At 49.8% G+C, this 23,888-nt stretch overlaps 3 protein-coding genes across 3 annotated transcripts; all 3 read left to right on the top strand.

The window, feature by feature from the left end:
* The first annotated feature begins 3,387 nt into the window (after positions 1-3,387).
* LOC128914803 (alpha-2,8-sialyltransferase 8F-like) lies at positions 3,388-7,595 on the top strand. The gene is made up of 7 exons (XM_054214405.1): positions 3,388-3,518; positions 3,821-3,889; positions 4,067-4,153; positions 5,476-5,620; positions 5,769-5,881; positions 6,106-6,192; positions 7,136-7,595. The coding sequence occupies exons 1-7, from the start codon at positions 3,388-3,390 to the stop codon at positions 7,593-7,595; spliced, it is 1,092 nt and encodes a 363-aa protein (XP_054070380.1).
* An 8,500-nt stretch (positions 7,596-16,095) lies between these two features.
* On the top strand, positions 16,096-17,114 carry LOC128914947 (olfactory receptor 6B1-like). Its single transcript, XM_054214677.1, is given in 2 exon segments — positions 16,096-16,392; positions 16,395-17,114. Coding segments are annotated over 2 exon segments (1,017 nt in total).
* Positions 17,115-22,625: 5,511 nt separating this feature from the next.
* LOC128914805 (olfactory receptor 14J1-like) lies at positions 22,626-23,588 on the top strand. The gene has a single exon (XM_054214406.1). It carries the CDS (start codon positions 22,653-22,655, stop codon positions 23,586-23,588), a length of 936 nt encoding a protein of 311 aa, XP_054070381.1. The 5' UTR covers positions 22,626-22,652.
* Positions 23,589-23,888: the final 300 nt, after the last annotated feature.

The following is a 23,888-nucleotide window of genomic DNA, read 5'->3' as shown; positions in this document are numbered from 1 at the left end:
GTGTGGATTATAACGCAAGGTCACTGTACCCATGGCACTCTGACAGCTGTGCAGGGGACCACAGCTCCAGAAGCTGTTGTGTCAGTGCGCTTGGGGATACGTGGATGAGGAGGTTCACCTAGCTGATGGAGAAAGCCTTTGTGAATCCCACCACTTTGCTGGGTTTTTTGTTTGATAGTGTCAGTCACAGGAAGCAGCAGTGAGGGAGGCTTTGTAAGTGCAAGGGCTTGCACACCCAGTGGAGCTTGATTTTGTGGGGATGTTTCAGGCTCCACAATCTTTTGAGCAGTTTTGGGAGTTGTAGGTCTAAGCATGGTTTACTGCAGTCAGCCTCTGCACTAAGCCCAGCAGCTAGCTCCTCTCCCAGCTCTGCAGGAGTATTCTGAGGTCTTGGCTGTATACACTCAAGACCCTTGTCTTCTTATGTCCACATCATCTTGTACAGCAGCTGTTTGAAAAATGCCCCAACAATCGGACAAGACACCTTCATATGTACCACAGGAGGCGCAACGTATAAAAACAAGGCCAAGAAAGGCCTTTAATCTGGACGAAAATGCACTGAGCACTATTAGAAGGACTTTACACAGTTCAAAGTTAGTTGTGATCCTGAAGAAAAGCATGAGTCACGCCAACAGAAGGAAATCACCACATCTCCTCCCCCGGAGGGGGCAGTTCCAGATCGATTGGAGGTTTGAGGTGTGGCAAAACTGCATCATCCCAGGTAACAGTGCACTTGAATCCAGCTTCAGGATCAAACAGGTGTGCCTCATAGCTGCCTTGGTCTAAAAGGTATGTGAGCTTTAACTTTCTTGGGTTTAGATTCCATGCCTTTTTATTTTATTGAAATAGTCGCTTTAGCCTTGTAGTTTTGGGGTTGGAAACTGAACCATGGATTCTCATTTTCTAGGCTGTTGTTATATAATTGGTGCTAAAACTTAGTGCAGTGCTTGTATTAAGTTATTGAGTTTCAGCAACTATCCCTTCTGAGAGCTGACAATATGCTTGCCCAGACACAGGGCCCTAAAGAGAATATTACTCTCCCCTGAAAAGAGCTGTTACTTAGAAAAAAAAAAAAAAAAAAAAAAACAAACAAAAAACTGAAGAAACCTGGCTCAATAAAACCCCCAAACCAAAAAAAATGAGGTAACAGGAAGTGCACTTGTTCACTAACAGCAATAAAACCAGCATTCTGATTACCTTCATTTTGCCTGGGGCTGGATTAGTCAGGTTCCAGCTTTTGGAGGTAAAGTCCATTGCTAAGCAATACCAGTAAGAAGAAGCTTTTGTTTTCCTTGTGAAAAGGCCACTTGGTGATCACAATCCTGATAAATCTAAAGTTTCCATCTTCATAGAATTATAGAATCATAAAATCAAAGATTCATAGAATCATAGAATGGTTTGGGTTGGAAGGGACTGTCAAAGATCATCTTGTTCCACCCCTCTGCTATGGGCATGGGCATAGATCAGACCACTCAAAGGCCCATCCAACCTGAACTTGAGTGCTTCCAATGATGGGGCATCCCCAACTTCTCTGGGCATCTCTTCCAGTGTCTCATCACCCTCATCGTAAAACATTTCTTCCTTATGTCCAATCTAAATCAACTGTCTTCCAGTTTAAAACCATTGCCCCTTGTCTTGTTACTACAGGCCCTGGTAAAAAAATCTTTCTCTGTTGTTCTTACAAGCCTCCTTTAAGTATTAACATGCTGTAATAAGGTCTCCCCAGTGCCTTCTCTTCTCCAGTCTGAGCAACCCCAACTCTCTCAGCCCTTTTTCACAGAAGAGGTGTTCCAACCCTCTGACCATTTTGGCGTGCTCCTCTGGACCCCATCCGTCAGGTCCATGTCTTTCTTGTGCTAGGGACCCCAGAACTGGATGCAGTTCTCCAGGTGGATTCTCACAAGAGTGGAGAGAATCATCTTCCTTGACCCACTGGCCATCCTTCTTTTTATGCAGCCCAGCATACAACTGGCTTTCTCAGCTGCAAGTGAACATTGCCAGCTCATGTCCAATTTTTCACCCACCAGTTTCCCCAGGTCTTTTTCTGATGGTTTGCCCTCAATCCCTTCATCCCCCAGTCTGTATTGATACTGGGGATTGCCCCAACCCAGGTGCAGGATCTTGCACTTGGTCCTGTTGAACTTGTTCACATGGGCCTGCTTCTCAAGCCTGTCAAGGTCCCTCTGGATGGCATCCTGTCCCTCAGGCATGTCAACCACGCCACTCAGCTTGATGTCATCCGCAAGCTTGCTGAGAGTGCACTCAATCATGCTATGTCAATGATGAAGATATTAAGTAGTACTGATCCCAGGACGGATCCGTGAGGGACACCACTCATCAGAGGTTATCACTTGGACATTAAGCCATTGACTGTAACTCTTTGGATTCAGCCATCCAGACAGTTCCTTATCCATCAAAGCCATATCTCTCCAATTTAGTAGCCAGAATGTTGCGGGGGTTCAAAATTTCCACTGGAAAGATTTGGATTAGGCTAATTCAACATCCTGTAAACAGAGATGAAACATCCTGAAAAACAGCAAACTCAGAGGCAGAATTTCAAAAGGAATATCAACAAAGCTCTGCTTCCTCCTTCCCTTCTCTGCTGCACCTTGCGATTATGCTGCTTTTTGGAGAGAGCCAGAACAATTACTCCTCAACCAAGGATCAGAAGGTGGTAAAGGACATGTGGAAACCAATGATGTGGTTTGGAAAATTCTGCAAAGGTGTTTCTCTTACCCACAGCATATAAAGGTGTGCCTCTGAAGAAACATGACAATCCAATGACATGTCTCTGTCTCTTTTGATGTAGAATTGGCATGATTGGGGTGGCTGCCTGCAAACAGGCAAAACCACAGCTTTCCAGGACAAAGGCTCACAGTTGAGATGAGCAGGATGCACTGCAGTTCTATGCCGCTGATCACTGGGGCTGGTCATGGCCCCTGGTGTGCAGAGGGGGTAAAGCAAATGAGGAGAAAAACCCTCCTGCCCTTTTCTTTCCAACATAGATGATGAGGAACTTGTGTGCAGACATTTTTAGATAACTGCTAGAGAGAAGGCGAAGGTGTCAGGGACTGGAGCCAAGACTGTGGAAGAATACCAGTGGAACCATTGCCCTGGAATAGCTGAGGACAGCTTTACAGGGGAATGAATCCTACAGATTGGTATTGGCCCGTGATGCCTTCCAACAGGGTCCAGTAGGATCCTGCGATAACCCCATGGCATGCTTCCGCATAGCCCAAAAGAAATGAGTTCCCTACTCTCCCTTGTTTTTCAGAGAGTTAAGGCAAACTTCCAATGAGGGCCAGTGCCAGAGAAGCCCTGGGCTGGGTGTTTACACCCAGGTATGGAGCTTCCTCATTTCTTCTCCTCTCTCAGGCATTCTCCAAAATGCCAAACAGCATCAGCAGGGAGGAGTATGTGAAGCCAGGACTACTGAAGACGTACAAGCTATGGGTCATGTTGCTGGCTATAGCTGTAATCTCACTCGCTTCCATGTGCTTTCTGGCGTTGAATGACAGGTGAGTGAGGGACAGGGTGGAGGAACTGTGTCCCCTCAGTCCTGGAAAGGAAATGGGAACATGGAGGATCGCTCCAGAAGGTCTCCAGGGCAGGAATTAATAGGGTAGGAATGGAGATAGCATAGAGAATGGATGCAATGAGTTTCAGGTGGAAAGCCCAGGGTGGGAGTGGTTGCAGGCTAGGCCATGAGATGGCCAAGGGGAGACACTGGGGTATGGGATTGCTGGGGTGGAGTGATGGAGGAAAGCTGTGGGAGGACATCATATTCTGTCTCAGTTTAACCCTTTGGGTTTTTTCGCAGACCTGACATCAAGGTTCCAGAAGCAGAAGTGTGTCAAGAACTGTTGAGCAACATAACGCAACCTCAGATGTGAGAGTCATGGCCACAATTGTGCTGGGCGGGGAAGACAGGCAACTGGCTACACTGGGTCACCTGGTGGCCTCAGTGAAGGTCCAAGGGGTAGGAAGGGATGCAACAGAGAGTCATTTGTTTACAGTAAGTGTTTGTGAGAGCATTCAAGCTGCTTAAGAGCTCTTTCTGCCCTAGGGTGAATGCAGTCTGGAGCCTGACACATGTGAAGTTAATGCAAAGCTGCCGCTGGAAGTTCAGCGCTACTGCCTTGGCCCAGTACAGGTGATGTCCACAATTCACAGGGGAAAACTACTCAGTTCACCTATTTCCAATAAAATCTCAACCAAAATGGTTTATTAATTTATTGATGACACACGTTTAATCCACATTGGGTGAACTAGACATTCAGGATCAAATATCAATAACAAAGCAGATAAACCAGAATTTTAGACACTTACAAAATGTCAATACGCAACTATACATTTCTAAACACCTCCTACAAATAAGCCCAAGAAATTCTAATCACGCAGAGCCACACACCGTTACACGCACAGGCTTCTCCTCACAGGATGTGCATGTGCTCTAGATTTGTGGGAACCCCTTATGACTTGCTGAGCCCCAAGCCTGCGAAGAAGTACCCCATGAATCCACATAAGCACGCCACCCGTGCTGGGGGTCCCTGCCTGCTGCACCCAGTACTGACAGCCCACTGGCTGGATGCAGACTCCGCGCAGCGTCTGACAGGGGTACTGCTCCGCCTGGCCTTGGCAGAGGTGGTGATGCTGGTGGAGCAACTTCTTGTGGCAGGGTCAGATCAAGTTTAGACTGCTGCTCTTCCTGCTCCATAGTCATTCACCCCTCATGAAAAATGTTCATGTTCCTTTCGTACTTTGTTTCAAGTCACTACTCCTTTATTCCAAGAGTCTCTTGGCCATCTTCCTCTTTCACATGATGAGGTTTGGGTGAATGCCTGCCAGGGTTTGTTTATTGGGTCGATCCTCACACACACTCTACACTCAGAATCATATCTAAAGAAATGTTATTCTCCAGGTCAGGTTGTATGGGTGGGACACGCAGGCACACCCACACTCACCACCCTCGCATAACATCTGTTCGCGTTGCCCTGCGGCATCCCTTGTGCTGACCTGTGATCTCACCCGTTGGTGAGTTTATGTGGGGAGGGATGAAGGCGCACATGGGTCAGGGGTGAAGCTGAGGCTGAAGCAAGCAGGAAGGGCTTTGGAGTAGTGGCTAGGCTAAAGAGTGAAGAACACATAGAAAATGGCTGGAAATGCGTGTGGATGAGGAAGAAGAAAATGAAGAATGTGTGGAGATGGATGAACAGTGTATGACATGTGCATGATGAGTGCATACTCCAACCTGACACAATGCTTTCTTTGTGTTCCCTGTGCTTTCCCAAGCTCACTTTCCCTTTACGCTGCGATACTTGCTTACCTAATCCTTCACTTCTGCTTCTAAGGTAGCACCTTGCCAAGCTCTCTCTTCTCATTCTCATCCCTCCCTCCTTTGTTGTTCCGTTACAGATCCCCTCCGCCCCGTCCTCAGGACTCTGCTCACTCTCTTCCCCCCTCTCCCCTTTACAGGGAAAAGCTCGGGAGCTGCTGCAATGCCTCAGCCTGGCTGGTTGCAACACGAGACAACACGCCGTTGGGATCTGAGCTTGTCTATGATGGGCAGCTTTCAAAGAGATTGACAGTCCAGAGAAACTTGCTGGAGATGCTACCAGAGGTCAGAGGGCTCTTTGATGGGGAATACAACTCACAGCCTGCATGTTTTCTCTCATATGCCCTGGAATATGTCTAGCTGAACGATCTATGGTAGCTCTTTACTATAATTCTCTAAAGGTGAGTGAATTTCTACATGTTGTTCTTTATAGAAATCCCCCTTTCGGGACCCTCTCTACAAAACCTGTGCTGTAGTGGGAAATGGAGGAATCCTCAGGAACAGCAGCTGTGGCTCTGAAATTGATAGGCACCAGTTTGTAATCAGGTAATTGCTGCCAGCCTGTCCAGGAGAGATGTAGGGGACCAGCAGGAGGAGGGGGTCTTGATGGCAGTAGGGTGAGGACAGAGAAAATGGAGACAGAGGAAATGTTCTGGGGTTGAAGGTGAGGGGCTGGGGAAATGAGGGGTGTCACAGAGGGATGGGTAAGCTCTGAGGATATCATGGAGCATTATTTCTCATAGACTTCATTTGTTTATCACTTCAATCAGATTTAACCTGCCTTCTGTGGACTTCCCTGACGATGTGGGCAGAAAGTCAAGCATCGTCACTGTGAATCCTAGTATCCTTCAGCATAGGTAATAGATGTGGTAATGAAAATGGAAAGAAATGCTTCTGACTTGTTTCTCCCCCATTATTGTGTTCTTGAAGAGGCAATCTCTTTTGCCTCTGCTCTGGGCCCCAGGAAACAGACAGGCCTTTGCTACCAAAGGCACATCCAAAAAAAAAGCTATTGGCACTTACTGCCCTCTGTGCAGAGGTACACAGGGGAAGACTGCAAGTCTTAGAGTTGTTTGGGGCAGAATTTGTACAAGACTTGGTTGCTGGGGTTTTTTTTATCTTACCACTAGAAATTCATAGCATTTTCAGTCTTTCCAGTGGCCTGATCCTCTCAAGGGTCATATTAAGACAGGCAGGGAGGCTCAGCTGTACTCGTACTGCTGCTGTCAGGAGGAGCTCTGATGGGAACTATTTGATCTCATTGTGATCCTAGCTGCATAAATGATCTTTACGCTCAGTGTAGAAAATAGGTACTCCTTGTCCTGCACCAGACATCTAAAATAAGACAGATCAGCTATGACCCAGCTGTGCTTGTTTCCCTCCACTGAGTGCAAAGGACGGTTAGACAATTAGCTCAGATGTAGATATCTCTGTAGTAGATCTCTAAAGGCAGATGGCATGAGTTCTCTCCCAGCCCTCTGCTCCACCATTATTAATTCTCCATGAATTGTGAGCTGTGGGGCCACTAAGGTTTTACATTTGAAGACTTCTTCCCAGTGTTTTAACCAACTAGTCACTAGCAAAACTTCTGGATATTTTCAAGCAGCTCCTCTGGCCTGTGTTAAGATGCACCTGAGAATTTTGAACTCAGATCACCCACAAGGCACAGAAAAGGGGAACACAGAGATGAAGAGTCAGACGGGTTTTTCACTGCTCTGGGGCAGAGTAGCATAAGAAGGGCAGGGGGGAATGAGGATGGGGTTGGCAGAGGGTGATGGTCCCACATCTCTTACTTTGCAGATTTAATGGTCTGAATCGTCAGCGCCTGCCATTTGTAAAGGCAGCAGCTTCCTATGGAAAGACTTGGTTCCTCCTCCCGGCTTTCTCCTACCCCAGCAATACTGAGCCTTCTTACCGAGCACTCTATGCCTTGCAGGGCTCTGCCTCCCAGTCACATGTCATCTTCTTCCACCCTCGGTACCTGAGTGCTCTAAGCAAGTACTGGCATGATCATGGTTTTCATGTTCATCGCCTCTCCTCAGGTTTCATGCTAGTGAATGCTGCTCTGGAGTTGTGCGAACGCATTACACTCTACGGCTTCTGGCCCTTCTCCGTGCATCCTGATGGCCATTCCCTGCCCCATCATTACTATGACAATGTGCTTCCCAACAGCAGGGTACACATTATGCCCAAAGAGTTCTCTTACTACGTGGATATGCACTTCCACGGCGTGCTGCAGCTGCATCTGGGGCAGTGCTAAGGGTCAGTCAAAGATAAAGCAAAACGGGGCCTAAAGAACATGGTTTCTGCTGCTGTTGTTACCCATTCTGGGATCTTCTGGTGCAAACCTAGAGACTCTGAGGATGAAAAATATGCCGCCTCCTCTTTTCCACCCCGTCCCAGTAGAGGGTCATCATTCAGTAAGTAGCATTGGCATCAGATCGCTTTTATGTTAATTATTTGGGAGTCACTAATTGCCATCTGTTAGTGCTTAATGCATAATTAAATTTCTGGTAAATAACTTCCTTTCTTGCCAGAAGCATGAATTTATTAACTGCATTTCAGAATTTGAGTACCCCATCTCAAAAGCTTTTCTTTCTCTAACACCACTTGTCAATAAACTATTAGGTGCTCACCACATTTTGATTATTCTTTGCTTATCTGTTTGCTTTAATCAGACTCATGTCACTGATTCTTTTATTTGGTTATTAGCATTAGGCATAAAGCACTACGTTCTGCGTATTTGTCACAGCTATGCAGGTAATGTTCATTCATGGCTTTGAAGATCAGAGTTAATCAGCCAGTCCTCACAGTCTGGTGGATTGCCATCTGGGCCAGTGACTAGGTGTGGTTCACATGCTGAAGGGTTGGTTGCAGGCATCAGTGCCCATGAGCCACGGAGCAGCAGCTCTTTCCCCAGCACATGAGCGAACACCAAAACCCCTCCTATGCTGTGGGTAGCTGCCAACTGGTTTCGGCAGTTGTTATATATTAGCATATATATATATATATGATTCTCTGTATTTAGAGTACTGGAGTACTGTGTCCAGCTCTGCAACCCTCAGCACAAGAAGGACACGGACCTGTTGGAGCGGGTCCAGAGGAAGGCCACGAAGATGCTCCAAGGGCTGGAGCCCCTCTCCTATGAGGACAGGCTGAGAGAGTTGGGGTTGTTCAGCCTGGAGAAAAGAAGGCTCCGGGGAGACCTTAGAGCCCCTTCCAGTCCCTGAAGGGGGCCTACAGGAAAGCTGGGGAGGGGCTATTTGCAAGGGCATGTAGCGATAGGACGATGGGCAATGGTTTAAACTAGAGCAGGGCAGGTTTAGATTAGACATTAGGAAGAAGTTCTTTCCAATGAGGGTGGTGAGACACTGGCACAGGTTGCCCAGAGAGGTGGTGGAGGCCCCATCCCTGGAGACATTCAAGGCCAGGCTGGATGAGGCTCTGAGCAACCTGATCTAGTTGAAGATGTCCCTGCTGACTGCAGGGGGGTTGGACTAGATGGCCTTTAGAGGTCCTTTCACACCCAACACATTCTATGATTCTGTATTTAGGGAGTGGCCAGTATGGATTTACAAAGGGGGAAATCATGACTCCTGCAGCTGATAGCCTTCTGCAAGGAGCTAGCTGCCTTGGTGAATGAGAGGAGGGGGGTGGATACTGTTTACCATGCCTTCAGGAAAGGTTTCAGCACTGTCTCCAGCAACATCTTCACTGATGAATTGATGAAGTACAGGCTAGACCAGTGGACAGTGAGGTAGAGTGCAAACTGGCTGAATGGCCAAGCTTACAATATTGTGATCGGTAGCGTGAAGTCCAGCTGCAGGCCAGTCAGCAGTGGTGCACCTGAATCTGAGGCCAGTATTATTTAACATCTTCGTGAATGATCTGCATGATCAGACGGGGTGCAGCCACGAGTTTGCAGATGATACACAAATGGAAGGATCAGTTGACACATTGGTTGCCTGTTGTTCACATGCTGCCACCCTGCTGCCACCCAGAGTGACATCAACAGGCTGGAGAAATGGGCTGAGAGGAACCTCATGAAATTCTGCCCCGGGAAATGCAAAGTCCTGCACCTGGGGAGGTAAGTTTTTTTGAGATGGTAACAATTAATAGCTCAAGGATGCCAGAGAAAATCCACTGGCTTGAAGAGCTATAAAATATTAAGAGAAAAGAGTGAAGAAAATGGAAATCTCTCTCTCCATGAGCACTGGAGGCTGACTTTCCTCCATCTCACAGACAAAGACTTTGGTTGTCTTACTGGGGCAGTGAGCACATCAACGCTTAACCTCGTTACTTTTTGCTATCCAGTGAGTGCAATAGCCAATTTCCGTGTACACAGCAGTTATCTGCAACCTGCCTGCAGCATCTCTTGGTGCACAGTAAAAGTCAACCAAAAAAGTGATCTTGAAAGAAATGGTCATAATGGAGCAGCCCCAAAGCAGGTGTGATTGTGTCCTGGTTCTTATGCCTGTGACAGAGGGAATGAGTTGTGGGAAAGGTGTTACAGAAACACAGAATCCCATCAGCGGGAAGGGATCTCTGCAAGTCTCTCCTGCAACTCCTTGACTGAAGCAAGAAAGTGGATTATGGGTAGAGAGATCATTCAGAATTACCGGTCCCCACCAATATTACTGCATTTAGTTTTGGACCCTTGTGGGATTCTCTAAAGAGCTGATAACATACATTTTCTATACTGTATTGCATATACACATAGTGCACACACGTATATGTTATCTTACGATATTCTTGCTGTATCTTGCAGCATGCTGGAAAGGCCTCTCAGCGAAACAGTTACGGAGGAAAGAGACAGAGTGCTCAGCTTTTGTCTCCGCATTGCCAGCCCGCGGTTGGGGCAGCAGAGCTTCCCCAGCTGCAGAAAACGCCCAGCTTTTTGTGAGCAGGTCTCGGGGACAGTGGCTGCAGGACTGGTGACGCTGCAGGCAGCTTGGATGTGGGCTCTTCCGGAGGGGTCCCTTTCGGCTCCGAGGGTGACCAGTGAAGCTGGAGAGCAGCAGCGCTTTCGTGGCATCTGCAGCTTGCTGAAGCAGAAGGCAGGCACTGCACGGGTGGGAAATGGTGAAAAGGAACAGAAGTGGCTGTGTGGCGGTTGGGAGCAATTGTAGGCATTCCTCCTGCAAACCCCTGAGTGAGATTCTCCACGGGCCAGTCAAGGGGATGTGACATGGCGCAGGTGAGATGAACCCCTGCCTTCTTGTGCCCGGGCTGCCTCTGGAATGGGGGTGGGACCAGCACTGCTGTCATCCAGGGGTTTATTTCAAGGTGGAAGGGTGCAGGCTACATATAATAAGAGGGCTTTTGTTCTTCAGTTTTCACAGTGCATTCATTAACTAGTCTCTGTGTTTGATACCCAAAGCATGCTGTAACAAGACCAAACTGTCAAATCTCTTTGGCTTGTATCTCATTACCCTGATAATCAGAACATGTAGTTAAGGAGCAGAACAAGGCATCTTGGACATGTCAATGCATGCGTTGCCATCAGCTGTCTGGGCAGGAGCAGAATTTATTATTTTGTCTCCCTGTTTTTTCTTTGTCCTCGAGATTTTATACAGCCATCAATTTGCCGGCCTATCCCTGCCCACCCCAAACATTGGCTTCTCCTTCCCCGAGCCAACTCCCTGCTCAGGACCACTCCCTCCTGCCGGAGCAGCTCTGGGACGAGCGGCAGATTCCACCATGCCCCGTTCCTCCCCTTGGCCTCCTGGTTCCCCATCCTTTGGGAGTGGAAGCTGCTTTTCCTCTTTTCCAGATGTCATTCCCTGCAACAAATCCAGCAACCCCATAAGCTTTGATGAGAGTAAGGACCTTGATTATTCCACTTATTGGCCTGAAAGTGAAATGTGGAAAAAGTGAGTGTTCGTCTGTCTTCCTCAGCCAGGAGCGTTCTGTAAAACTGTGGGTGGCAAGAGAGCTGGGGATGGAGGTGTCATGTGCCCCAGGAGGGCAGCTCTCACCATGTCTGACTCCAGCTTGGGAAGTTTTCCTTGTTCGTAAGGAAGGAGAGAGCTGAGGCCAGCCTCACGTCCTCTGATCTTAAGACCATCAAGAGGGACTGTTTGCAAGGGCATGTAGCAACAGGACGAGGGGCAATGGTTATAAACTAGAGCAGGGCAGGTTTAGATTAGACATTAGGATGAAGTTCTTTACACTGAGGGTGGTGAGACACTGGCACAGGTTGCCCAGAGAGGTGGTGGAGGCCCCATCCCTGGAGACATTCCAGGCCAGGCTGGATGAGGCTCTGAGCAACCTGATCTAGTTGAAGATCTCCCTGCTGACTGCAGGGGGGTTGGACTAGACGGCCTTTAGAGGTCCCTTCCAACCCAACACGTTCTGTGATTCTATGAGAAGAGAGTGGAAGTGAAGTTAGAGGGCAGTGGATGACATTAGTGTCACAGGTTAAAACATGTCTTGGACCAGACCCAAAGCCAATCATAACACCTAATGCATTAGATTTTTTTAACATTGTTAGAGGATCAGATCGACTCGACATGTTTAAATGGATCTATTTGTTTAGTCTCCTCTATAAGATCATCCTAACTGATGGACGACTGATGCCAAGATCAGTAGCATGAATTTACGAGGGATTATTTAAGAACATCCCAAATGAAATAAAGGTGTAGACCAGACCAGCAATTGTAAACTTTGAAAAAGTACAGACATGGACTATTTGGAAAAAGAAATACATCCCTTAGTGGCAAGGAGGGACTTATGGTCTAAATAGCTCCAGGAAGGTCTATGGAATTTTCCTTTGAGATTCTGCTTAGGGAGAAGTTGAACCCTACTGTGTACCACTACCTCTGGTCCCAGAAACTACCCCACACCCTACCCTAAACACTACAAGTATGACTACCCAAAATCCCTATAGCACAAAAGCCCCTCCATCACATGGCTATCATCTACCCATACTCCCTGTTGGGTGGGGACCTCCAGGACTTTTTTGAAGAAACTTTATACAAGGGGAAAAAAATGATTACTCAATTCAGGGTTGAAATGGCAAGCACATATATTTATATCATTGGGAAAGAACAATAACTTGGTCCATAAATGGGAGTTTCTGGTCTCTGGTTCCAAGGTAACCATTGTGGAATAGACCTAACACTTGGAAAATATTGACATTGGCTGAGGATTTACGTACAAAATGTGCAGCTGTTGCTATCCCAGAATGGTGTTACCTCCAAGATGATTTAACTACGGGACACTGAAAACAGTGGGATGTATACTATACAAACGGGACTCACCACAGCTATACCTGGGGCATCAAAGGGATTTGTTATTTGGAAGGGTTGGGATGATAACTCCCTCACAGGAGAACATCACAGTTCAACATCAGTTGACTGGAGGTTAGCAAATGTGATGTCCATCTACAAGAAAGGCCGGAAGGATGATCCAGGGAACTACAGGCCTGGCAGTCTGACCTTAGCGCCGGTGAAGGTTACGGAACAGATCATCTTGAGTGCCATTAGACGGCACATAGAGGACAACCAGGCGATCAGGCCCAGTCAGCATGGATTTATGAAAGGTAGGTTCTGCCTGATTAACCTGATCCCCTTCTATGACAAGGTGACCGGCTTAGTGGATGAGGGAGAGGCTGTGGATGTTGTTTACCTGGACTTCAATAAAGACTTTGACACCATTTCCCACAGCATTCTCCTGGAGAAACTGGCTGCCTATGGCTTAGACAGGAGTACTCTTCACTGGGTAAAAAAATGGCTGTATGGCCCGGCCCAGAGACTTGTGATGAATGGAGTTAAATCCAGTTGGTGGCCAGTCACAAGTGGTATTCCCCAGGGCTCTGTACTGGGGACAGTTTTCTTTAATATTTTTATTCATTATCTGGATGAAGGAATTGAGTTGCACCCTCAGTAAGTTTGCAGATGACACCAAGTTGGGCGGGAGTGTTGACCTGCTTGAAGGTAGGAAGGCTTTGCAGAGGGATCTGGACAGCCTGAATCGATGGGCCAAGGCCAATGGCATGAGGTTCAACAAGGCCAAGTGCTGGGTCCTGCACTTGGGTCACACCAATCCCATGGATGCTCCAGGCTTGGGGCAGAGCGGCTGGAGAGCTGCCCGGCAGAAAAGGACCTGGGGGTGTTGGTTGACAGCCGGCTGAATATGAGCCAGCAATGTGCCCAGGTGGCCAAGAAGGCCAACAGCACCCTGGCCTATATCAGGAATAGTGTGGCCAGCAGGACTGGGGCAGTGACCGTCCCCCTGTGCTCAGCACTGGTGAGGCCCCATTTCGAGTGCTGTGTCCAGTTTTGGGCCCCTCACTACAGGAAAGACACTGAGATGCTGGAGCGGATCCAGAGAAGGGCAATGGAGCTGATGAAGGGTCTAGAGCACAAATGTTACGAGCAGCAGCTGATGGAGCTGGGGGTGTTCAGCCTGGAGAAAAGGAGGCTGAGGGGAGACCTTCTCGCTCTCTACAATTCCCTGAAAGGAGGGTGTAGCCGGGGGGGTCAGTCTCTATTGTGAAGTAACAAGCAATAGCATGAGGAAATGGCCTCAAGCTGTGCCAGTAGAGCTGCAGATTGGATATTAGGAAAAATTTCTTCACCAAAAGTGTTGTCAGGCATTGGAAGAGGCTTTCCAGGGAAGTGTTTGAATCACCGTCCCTGGAGGTAATTAAAAGTTGTGTAGCTGTGGCAAATGCCAGGGACATGGTTTAGTGGTGGACTTGGTAGTGCTAGCTTAACAGTTTGACTTGGTGACCTTAAGGATCTTTTCCAACCTAAATGATTCTATGATTCTATGACTATGTAGTGAGTTAGGATAGTCCTGATGGTTGCCCTACCTCAGTCTGCTTTCTAGAGCAGCCGGACACAGAGTTGAAGGAGACAGTGCTAAGGGAAAAGGCAGGGCTTGCCAGAGGAGTTTAACAAGTTTCCAGGAGTTCAGAAGTTGCAGCCTCCTTTGAGAGCAAATTAAGCGAGGCTCTTTGCAGTCCCTGAGGAGAGCAGACCTGTGGGTTGGTCCTTAAAGGAATCGTTGGTGCTATCAACCCCACACCGTTGTGCAATCACTGAAGGAGCTGCAGGGAGAAGGCGGCAAGGTCAGAGAAATGCCTTAGCTCTGTCCCAGGGGTTGGAGAAAGCCCAGGAAAGGGAAGGACATGGTTGGGAAGAGGCAGATGGTGAGAGCCTGACCTTGGTCTTTGTACCTAGGCGCCATGAGCCCAGAGGTCACCCCTTCGTGCTAAGGGCTGCAGGTGGGTGCTGGATGGGCTGAGTCAGGATTTTGCTCCTGTATGTTTGTGCATTGAATGTTTGTGAGTACAAGCTGAGTCTTAGCCCTGTCCTTTGCTGCACGTGTCCCCACCGCAGCTCCCGCTTTCCCCCAGACACCCTGAGCCCCGGCGCTGCTGGGGTTGCTGAGTCGCGTCGCAGCTGGGCTGGGGCGTGTTGGAGCTGGGGACACTCACTCACCTTGGCAGGCGTGAGGGATGAGTCTGGGGAGGGTGTTTGAGACCAGATTTCCTGAGCCCTTCCCGTCTCCTCCCACTGGGCTCTGTCCTTTCTCAGCCCTCTCCTTTTTCTCTCTTTCCCTCATTGTCCCTCAGGCCATCCAGCAGGGAGGGCTTTGCTAATCCTAGTCAGCTCTGCTAAAGCCAGTTGTCTTCATCACTTCCAGAAGCAAACCATCCCAGCTCAGGAGGTGAGTTTGACAATGTTTAGAATAAAAATTATTTCAAGGAGCACCGCCCAGGGGTATCACAGGCACGAACTTTCCCTAGCCATTAAATCAGGCATGTCCTGGGCATGGCCCATGCCTCTGACCCTGCTCCTCTCCCACCTCATGCCCAGCCACCCCAGGGACACTCCTCCCGGAGGCCGACCGTGCTGAGCGCGGAGCACCATGAGTACAGCTGGCCATGCTGAGGTCTTGCTGCTCGGCTTCATGGGCAGGGCCAGCCCCAAAGCCCCAGGAACCACTGCTGAAGAGGGGGGTATGGGAAGTGAACGGTCCTCCCTATCTTTTCGCTTCTCCCCTGCCCTGTCTCTTCCATGCTGCCTGATTGATGCACAGTTACAGTTGTTCCTTAATTTACTTTTTTCCTTCTTTCTCACCTTTTCCTCTACTGTTTCACACATAATGTGGGTTCAAGTGACCTCTGTCATAATCTCATTGAAAAGCCCTTCTTCATCTAAGCTGGAAATTCTTGACCTGCTCTTTGTCAGTGTAAGAAATTGGCCGGTGCAGGGCAGGAATAATCTCTGAAGAGCTGCGTTTCAGACAGCTGAAACCACTCACCCGCTGCTGTACTCAGCTTTCTCCTAGTTGAAGACAGCTTACATGCCTTGATATTTTTACAGAAACAATGTGTTTCAAGTCATGGCACTGGTTTTCCTTGAGAACAAAGGATCTCAGTTCTCAGCAGTTTATTCTGGTTATGCCGGGAAAACTACTGAGCACAAGAACGCGGGTCAAAATGTGAGCAAATGCATATGATGTTTTTATTCCAGTGTGAGGAAGAGGCAGCCCCATGGGGCAAGTCACTCCTGCGGTCAGAGGGAGTGCTCTTGGGACAAGCAGGTTTGCCCTCTTGTCTCCTCTTGATGCGGAGGGAAGCAAAAAAGAACTATGAACAAAGGCAAAGGATATGAGATGTCGGTTTGTTTGGGGTTTTTTAGCAGCAATGTCCCTCATGGCTTTTCTTCAACTTAATGCAGAAATAAATGTGTTTTCTCACAGGCCTCCTTCCCGGCAAGTGCGAAAAGAAAGATAAACAAAGCTGTATGGAAAAACATGAAAGGGACAACCAAACATCACCCACGGAGTTCCTGCTGCTGGGAATGGGGGATATGCCCACACTCCAGATTCCTCTCTTCCTCCTATTGCTCATCATTTATTTGGTGACTGTGGTTGGGAATAACCTCATAGTTGTGCTGGTGGTGTTAGAGCAGCACCTGCACACCCCCATGTACACTTTCCTGGGCACTCTGTCCTCCTTGGAGACCTGGTACAGCTCCACCACCCTGCCCCGGCTGCTGGCCAGCTTCCTAACTGGGGACAGGGCCATCTCTGTCTATGGCTGTATGGCTGTATGGCTCAGTTCTACTTCTTCAGCTCTTTTGTAGCTACTGAGTGCTACCTGCTGGGGGCCATGTCCTATGACTGGTACTTGGCCATATGCCAGCCCCTGCTCTATGTAAGACGCATGACCTGGAAGGTCTGTCTACAGCTGGTGGCTGCATCTTGGCTAGTGGGTGTGTTTGTGTCTGCAACAGTCACAGCCTTTTTATCACAGATTAATTTCTGTGGCCCTAAGACAATTGACCACTTTTTCTGTGACTTCACCCCTCTGCTGGAGCTTTCCTGCAGTGACACCAGTGTGGTAACACCCGTATCTTTCATCGTCTGTTTCCTGAGCATTATCTTCCCCTTCTTGTCCACGCTGGTCTCCTACGTGTGCATCGTAGCTACCATCCTGAGGATCCCGTCCAGTGTGAGCAGGAAGAAGGCCTTCTCCACCTGCTCCTCTCACCTCATTGTTGTCACTATTTTCTATGTCACCCTCTTCATTGTCTACCTGCTGCCCACAACAGCTCCACTGAGGCAGCTCAACAAAGTGTTCTCCTTTTTCTACACCGTCCTGACGCCTCTGGTCAATCCCCTCATCTATAGCCTGAGAAACAGGGAGGTCAGGGAGGCCCTGAGGAAAGTGCTCAAGAAAGCCATGGCCAGCACACAGGGTGCACGGTGCATGTTTCATCTTCAGGAATGCATCATTTGTTCTTTTGGTTTGTGTAAGTAGGTAGGACTTTGACAGGCATGTGGTGTCCAACGCCCCAGCCATTGCTTTGGGAGCATGCAGTACTGAGCATGTCTGTGGGATGGGAAGGGCCAAGGGGAAGAGATTTCCTTTGAAAAGGGGGCAGGCGTTACCCGGGTAAACTACGCTCCTTTCTTTAAAGTTAATGTCTTGCTTCTTTCTTTTAAGCCAGTTGGTGTTTCCTTATTTATGTACAGTGGAAATGTTCTCAGTTTTCTTTCTGTGAACGGAATAAGGGGAATGTTGATGAAAGGTGATCTCCATCCCTTGCAGAAGTCTGCGTGCCAGCCAGTCACGCTGGTCACTGCTGTGTGCAGTGGAGAGGCCCGTTTCAGTACAGCTGCCCATCCCCATGCAGTTACTTCCCATGATCTGAGATGCCCAGAACTGAGATGCCTTCTAGATCTGTGTGTGTGGCTGACACAGACCAAGGGACTTAGGAAGGGCTCTGCTGGGGTTTAACAGCAGTGGGTGACAATGGAGGGAGGAGGGAGGTGTGGGGGCACCGGAAAGTGTGCCCCGCAGCACTCGCAGTGGCAGGCAGGGACTCCAGAGCCAGCCTGCCAGTTATGCAGCCCCGTCCAAGGCTCACAATAACACAAGCACCTTCACAGCACCCTGTTGCGGCTCCTGATGTGTCCAGGGAACCTGTGGGACAAATATCAGGTGAAGGCAGCTCCTGGGTCAGCATTTAAAACAAAATCATAGCTCTCCCTCACTCAATACCATGCATAAACAAAGACTTCGCTTCAGAGCAGAGACATGCTGGCATAGATGGCAGATGGCAATGTACGGCTGAAATAGGGTGTGCACAGAAAGAGCAAACCCTGCTGTCCACTAGGACAGAGAGAAATAGGTTTTGCGCTCTGTGATGGCCTAGGGGGCATGTGATGGAGGGAGGTGAAGATGGTCTCTAGGAAGGACAAGGTGCTGCTGAAAACACCCTTGGGTACAGAGATCCTATGACCCAGGAACATTGTGAAAATCATTGACCTGTTCCTTGACTGTATCACCCAGGGGATGACTAAAGCATGTGGGAGAAGCACTGCCAGCACCTACTGGAAAGGGATGGGAGAGGCCCTGTCTCACGGCAGTGGTGGGAACCAATCACTTGCTCATAAGGACCAAATCTGTCTGAGATGACCCGTGGTATCTGTTGAGTTCTGAATGGGGACAGCTGTCCATAGGTCCTGTGCTTCCCTTGTCGGCTGTGTGCTCCGCTTGTGGTGGATGGTTTTCGTATGTGAATTAGCACTACAGGCCTGTATTTGGCTAATATATTCAGCTGCTGGACTGGATTAGGTGAAGCACCGTAGTCATCCATGAGACTACTGTCGTTATAGTCACTGGACATCTAGTAAATACAGTTAATGGAGGAGAGAAAGGGAGGGACTGAGCACTCTTTCTCTCTGGCACATTATTTGGTCAGATGAAGACCTCTATCAGCTGCCCTGAACATATGGATTATGTTCATAATAAGGGTTAGGGACACGTTAGCTTGTACTAAATGTGGGCATCTGCTGTGTTTTCACTGGGCCAAAGGGGTTTCTCTCCAGCCTCCATGCCTCGTCCCTCAGAATTGCTCCATTAGAGCTTGCAGTTGCCTGCACATATTTTGGACCGCTTCCTGCCCCTCAAATGTTACCAAGTGTTTGCACCTCAACAACTCACTCCTGACCTCCACATCCATTCACTAGCATGGGAGCCGAGACAAGCAGTTCACAAGCAGGTGCCCATTTTGTGCACTGGTAAGGGAAGAGGAATCTCGCATCCTGTGTGTTTGTGGCAGGCTCTGGAGGGAGCTGACTGCCCTTCCAGCCCCAGGACTACAAACCCAAGATGAGATACCTTAGAATTGTAGAATCCCAGAATGGTTTGGGTTGGAAGGGACGCTAAAGCCACGCCCTGGCTTTAGGGACTGGAAGGGGCTCTAAGGTCTCCCCGGAGCCTCCTCTTCTCCAGTGCCACCCCCTGCCCTGGGCAGGGACAACTCCCACCACAACACGTTGCTCCAAGCCCCATCCAGCCTGGCCTTTAACACCTCCCGGGATGGGGCAGCCACAGCTTCTCTGGGCAACCTGGGCCAGGGGCTCACTGCCCTCACAGCAAACAATTTCTTCCTCACATCTCATCTAAATCTCCCCTCTTGCAGTGTAAAACCGTTCCCCCTCGTCCTATGGCTCCCCTCCCTGATCCAGAGTCCCTCCCCAGCTTCCCTGGAGCCCCTTTAGGGACTGGAAGGGGCTCTAAGGTCTCCCTGGAGCCTTCTCTTCTCCAGTCCTTGATTGACTCAGCTGAATCCCTTCCCTCAGCACAGGTAAAGGAGATCCCTCCTCGTCAGTGTCTGGGTGTCTTGTCTAATAATAAGACAGGAAAAGCTGATACTTGGACCTAACTCTGTCTCTGATAGGAGTAATGACACTGCTGGAAATAAGTGTCTCTCCTCAGCTGAGGGAGGGAACATCAGCGATCACTGCAGTCTCTTTTACAGCAGCTTCCCCTGGACCCCCAGGGACACCTCAAGGGAGCCCAGAGGAGGCAGAGAAAGTGCTGCCCTGGGCTGGTGCTCCTGAGCTGGGAACAGACTCCTGGGATGGAAGGAGCTCATGGCAACTTGGCAGCGCTGTAGAGAGACAGCTCTGCCCAGGAGCATCTCCTCTGCAAAGGGCAGCAAGGCTGAGGGAACTGAATGGGTGCTGCCAAGGAGAGACGAGTGGGGCAGAGGTAAGGCAGTCTGGGGTGGAACAGCAGAGGAGAGATCACTGGGGGAGAAATCTCAGTCTCTGGCAGCAGGGCAAGGCACGCGAGTAACCCGGAAGGGTGTCCTAGAGGTGGCATATCCCCAGACAGATATGATCCGTCAGGACGGCTGTCAGGGTTTCCTTAGTGTGGAGGAGGACATGCTCCAGAGCAGGGTGTCCCTTCCGCGCTGTCAGAGGGACTGGGCACAACGGCTCCCTTCTCCCGGGCATGGCAGTTAGGTGTGGAGCCAGGGGTGCCCAGGGCTGTCCTTGAGAGCAGGGTCCCTGCACCCCAGGGGGGGGTTGTGCTGGGGCAGGGGCTCTGCTGCCTGCTGGGGTCAGCTCTCAGCCTGCCCAGGCAGCTCCCCACCCGGCTGTGGGGAGAAGCCATGGGAGGATGGCAGGGTCCTTCTGCTTTCAGGAGGGTTCTGCATGGAATCAGGGCTGCTCACGGCTCCAGATCACCCCCAGGACATTTCTGAGGCAACTTTCCAAGAAGCACATCCAGGTAAGGGCAACTGGGAAGAGAAGAAGCTTTCCTGACTCTCTGCCTGGTTGTCTGAGTTTTGAGCTGGAGAATCCCAATCTCTACACTGAGAGATGAGCAAATCTGGGAGAAGCACCTCAAAGCACCCAGCTGCCCCCCAGCCACAACCTCCCTTTTACAGACACACCAGGATTTCTGCAACCTGCTCCTTAGCTCCTACAGACACAGAGGCACCCCTGGGCAGCATCGTGCCCCTGGCAGGTTTCTGCAGGGCAGAACTGAGTGCAGAGCGAGTAGGATGGGGAAAGACAGAGAAACAGCTCCAGGTGGAGGAGATATGTCAGGGGAGGAGAAGAAACTGCTGTCAAAAGTTCTGTGGTGGGTGGATTTGGGCAACTCCCTGCCGGTTCCTCCTCTGAGGAAGGCCCTTGGTCCCCTCTCTCACCCGCAACAGCTTCTACCATGAAGACGGGGGCAGCCAGAGCATAAGCCACCTCCTCTGCAGCCAGAGCTTTAGCAGAGGAGAGCTGCCTCTCTCCTTACACGTGCCCGTTTCCTCCTGCGTGACAGAGGGCTCGGAGCGGTCGATGTGCCGATGTCTGGGGAACTGTGCACAGCTGGGTGAGAGCATGACAATCCAGAGTGTTTGCCTCTTTGCTTGCCTTGGCACGAGAATGATGGTATTTCTCCGTGTTTCTCCACCTGCCCGTGCTGCTGCTGTTTCTTTTTTCAGGCACGCTGGGATGGGGGTTTCAGCTGCAGCTCAGACGCTGACCCTGACCATCCTGACACAGCTGTGTCTGCATGGGAATGAGGTGTCCCAGCCCCCTTCTGACTTCTGGGACCCAAGGCAAGTCCACCTGGGGGGTTGGGGAATGCACCAACTGGTCCTTCAGAAGATCCCTTCTTTTGCTGCCTCACCATCTTTTAACCCATCCTCACTGGTGCAGTGCAGTCAATGGGGTTTAGGAAACAAGCAGACTCTCTCTGAAAGCCGCACCACCTCAGGAGACTTTACTGTCTCCCTGTAGTGTCATGTCCAGCTGTTCTCCACAAGGGTGCAGTGCTCCCATAGCATCTTTGTGCTAAGAGCCCAACAAGTGAAGCAGTGAAGATACTGAGGCTGTGGAAATACTGCTGGGCCTTTTCCAGCGTGGGTACTTGGTCAGATGACATGAGCCCTGCATGCCCTTGGCTAGAGAGGGAGTGTTGAGACCTCAGTCAGGTGTAGACGCAACACCCCAGAGTGCTTGGTCTGGTCATCTGAGTGAGGAGCCACACCTTCTGTGTCACTCCCTGCACATCTAGGCTGAAAATGATAGAGAGGAGTTTGGAGAGCTGCCCTTTGGATGTGGAAAACCCCGCTCTCTCCAGTTGTTTTTTTGGAGTAACTTCTGAATGTGATCACCCTCCACCTGAGAGAGGCAGAATGGGGCAGCTGGGAACAAGACTGGCAGAGACACCAGCTCTCCTGACTCTGCACAGGGAATCCTTTTGCCTCTCACAGCTCATTAGAGCTCATGCCGAGAGCAATCCAGAAGCTGAGGATTTCTGTCCCTTCAACGAATGCTCCCCCAATGTGACAAGGGCATCTAAAAATGAAGGAAGTGTATCACTAAATTGCGGTGCTACAGCCCATGATCTCGAGCACGGGGTGGGAAGATGCTGAGCAGCCTCCCTCTGTAATGGGTGCCCCCTCCCGAGCAAGGATGTGCACATAGTCCATCCCTGCTCACCTGCTGCTCTCTTGTGATCCCACCTGCAGATGCAGGGTGGTAAACTGATGGGCGGGCAAGGTATGTCTCAGTGGTGGCTGAATAAGACCCGGACAAACACCACTGCTTAGAAAAGTAAAACTCGAAAAGATAAATCCCTCCCAGGGCACTTTTCCAGAGGCAGGTGGCTCAAGTGCTAATTTAATCTCTCCCTTGCAGGACGTGAAGACTATTCCCACAGGGCCACTGCATCCAGGCTCCTGCACTCAGCCCAGGGTGTCCATCCTCCTTGAACTCCTTCATATGTGGGGCTTTTTACCACTTCAGTGTACAAACTGCTGTAGAGCAGGTCTTACTCCTAAGGAGCTCATCAGTTGAGGCCCCTGCTCCTCATGCAACATTCAGCCTGAGCAAATCAGAACTTAAGAGAGAAAGAAACATGAAGGGAGTCTTGAGAAGAAGAGACGTGGTATGGAAGTTTTCTGTAAGAATCAGAAGAGATTTTCTCAGAGAAGCTTGCGCTAAACTGTCAATGTCTTTTCCTCCTTGGACAGCACCTGGGTTCTGGAGGGACCAAATGTCCAACGGCAGCTCCATCACCCAGTTCCTCCTACTGGCATTTGCAGACACGCGGGAGATGCAGCTGTTGCACTTCTGGCTTTTCCTGAGCATCTACCTGGCTGCCCTCCTGGGCAACGGCCTCATCATCACTGCCATAGCCTGTGATGACCGCCTCCACACCCCCATGTACTTCTTTCTCCTCAACCTCTCCCTCCTTGATCTGGGCTCCATCTCCACCATTGTCCCCAAATCTATGGCCAATTCCCTCTGGGAAACAAGAGCCATCTCTTACTCAGGATGTGCTGTCCAGGTCTTTTGCTTTCTCTTCTTGATTGTAGGGGAGTATTGTCTTCTCACCGTCATGGCCTACGACCGCCTCATTGCCATCTGCAAACCCCTGCACTACGAGACCCTCCTGGGCAGCAAAGCTTGTGTCCACATGGCAGCAGCTGCCTGGGGCAGTGGGTTTCTCAATGCTCTGCTGCACACAGCCAATACATTTTCCCTACCCCTCTGCCATGGCAATGCTGTGGACCAGTTCTTCTGTGAAGTCCCCCAGATCCTCAAGCTCTCCTGCTCAGACTCCTACCTCAGGGAAGTTGGGCTTCTTGTGGTTAGTCTTTCTGTAGCTTTAGGGTGTTTTGTTTTCATCGTGCTGTCCTATGTGCAGATCTTCAGGGCTGTGCTGAGGATCCCCTCTGAGCAGGGACGGCACAAAGCCTTTTCCACTTGCCTCCCTCACCTGGCCGTCGTCTCGCTGTTTGCTAGCACTGCCATGGTTGCCTACCTGAAGCCCCCCTCCATCTCCTCCCCATCCCTGGACCTGGTGGTGACAGTCCTGTACTCAGTGGTGCCTCCAGCAGTGAACCCCCTCATCTACAGCATGAGGAACCAGGAGCTCAAACATGCACTGAAGAAGCTGATTCAATTGGTTGTCTTTCAGCAGCAATAAGATGTCCCTGTCTCTTCTGAAGTGATTTCCAACTTCTCTTGGGAACCTCCTGTGCTTTTCACGTTTTGGCTGTAATAATCCTGTTTTTCTAGCAATGTCTGCATTTACCGCACTTCTCCAGAGGCATGAGCCAGGTTGGCCTGACACAGCAGCCCTTGTACACACGTGTCTGGTACGATGGTATAGCTGGCCTCCCACGTCACAACTCTGTAATAAAAGGGATTTCCTCAGTGATAGTGTCTGGCTTTTCTTCCGAAGCTGAAGTGAAAAAAAGGCTGAAGAAATCGTCCCCCATGAGGC

This window comes from Rissa tridactyla, chromosome 9 (genome assembly GCF_028500815.1).
Source record: "Rissa tridactyla isolate bRisTri1 chromosome 9, bRisTri1.patW.cur.20221130, whole genome shotgun sequence".
Classification (NCBI taxonomy): Eukaryota; Metazoa; Chordata; class Aves; order Charadriiformes; family Laridae; genus Rissa; species Rissa tridactyla.
Note: the sequence above shows the minus strand (reverse complement) of the source record. Positions and strands in the feature narration are given on the sequence as shown.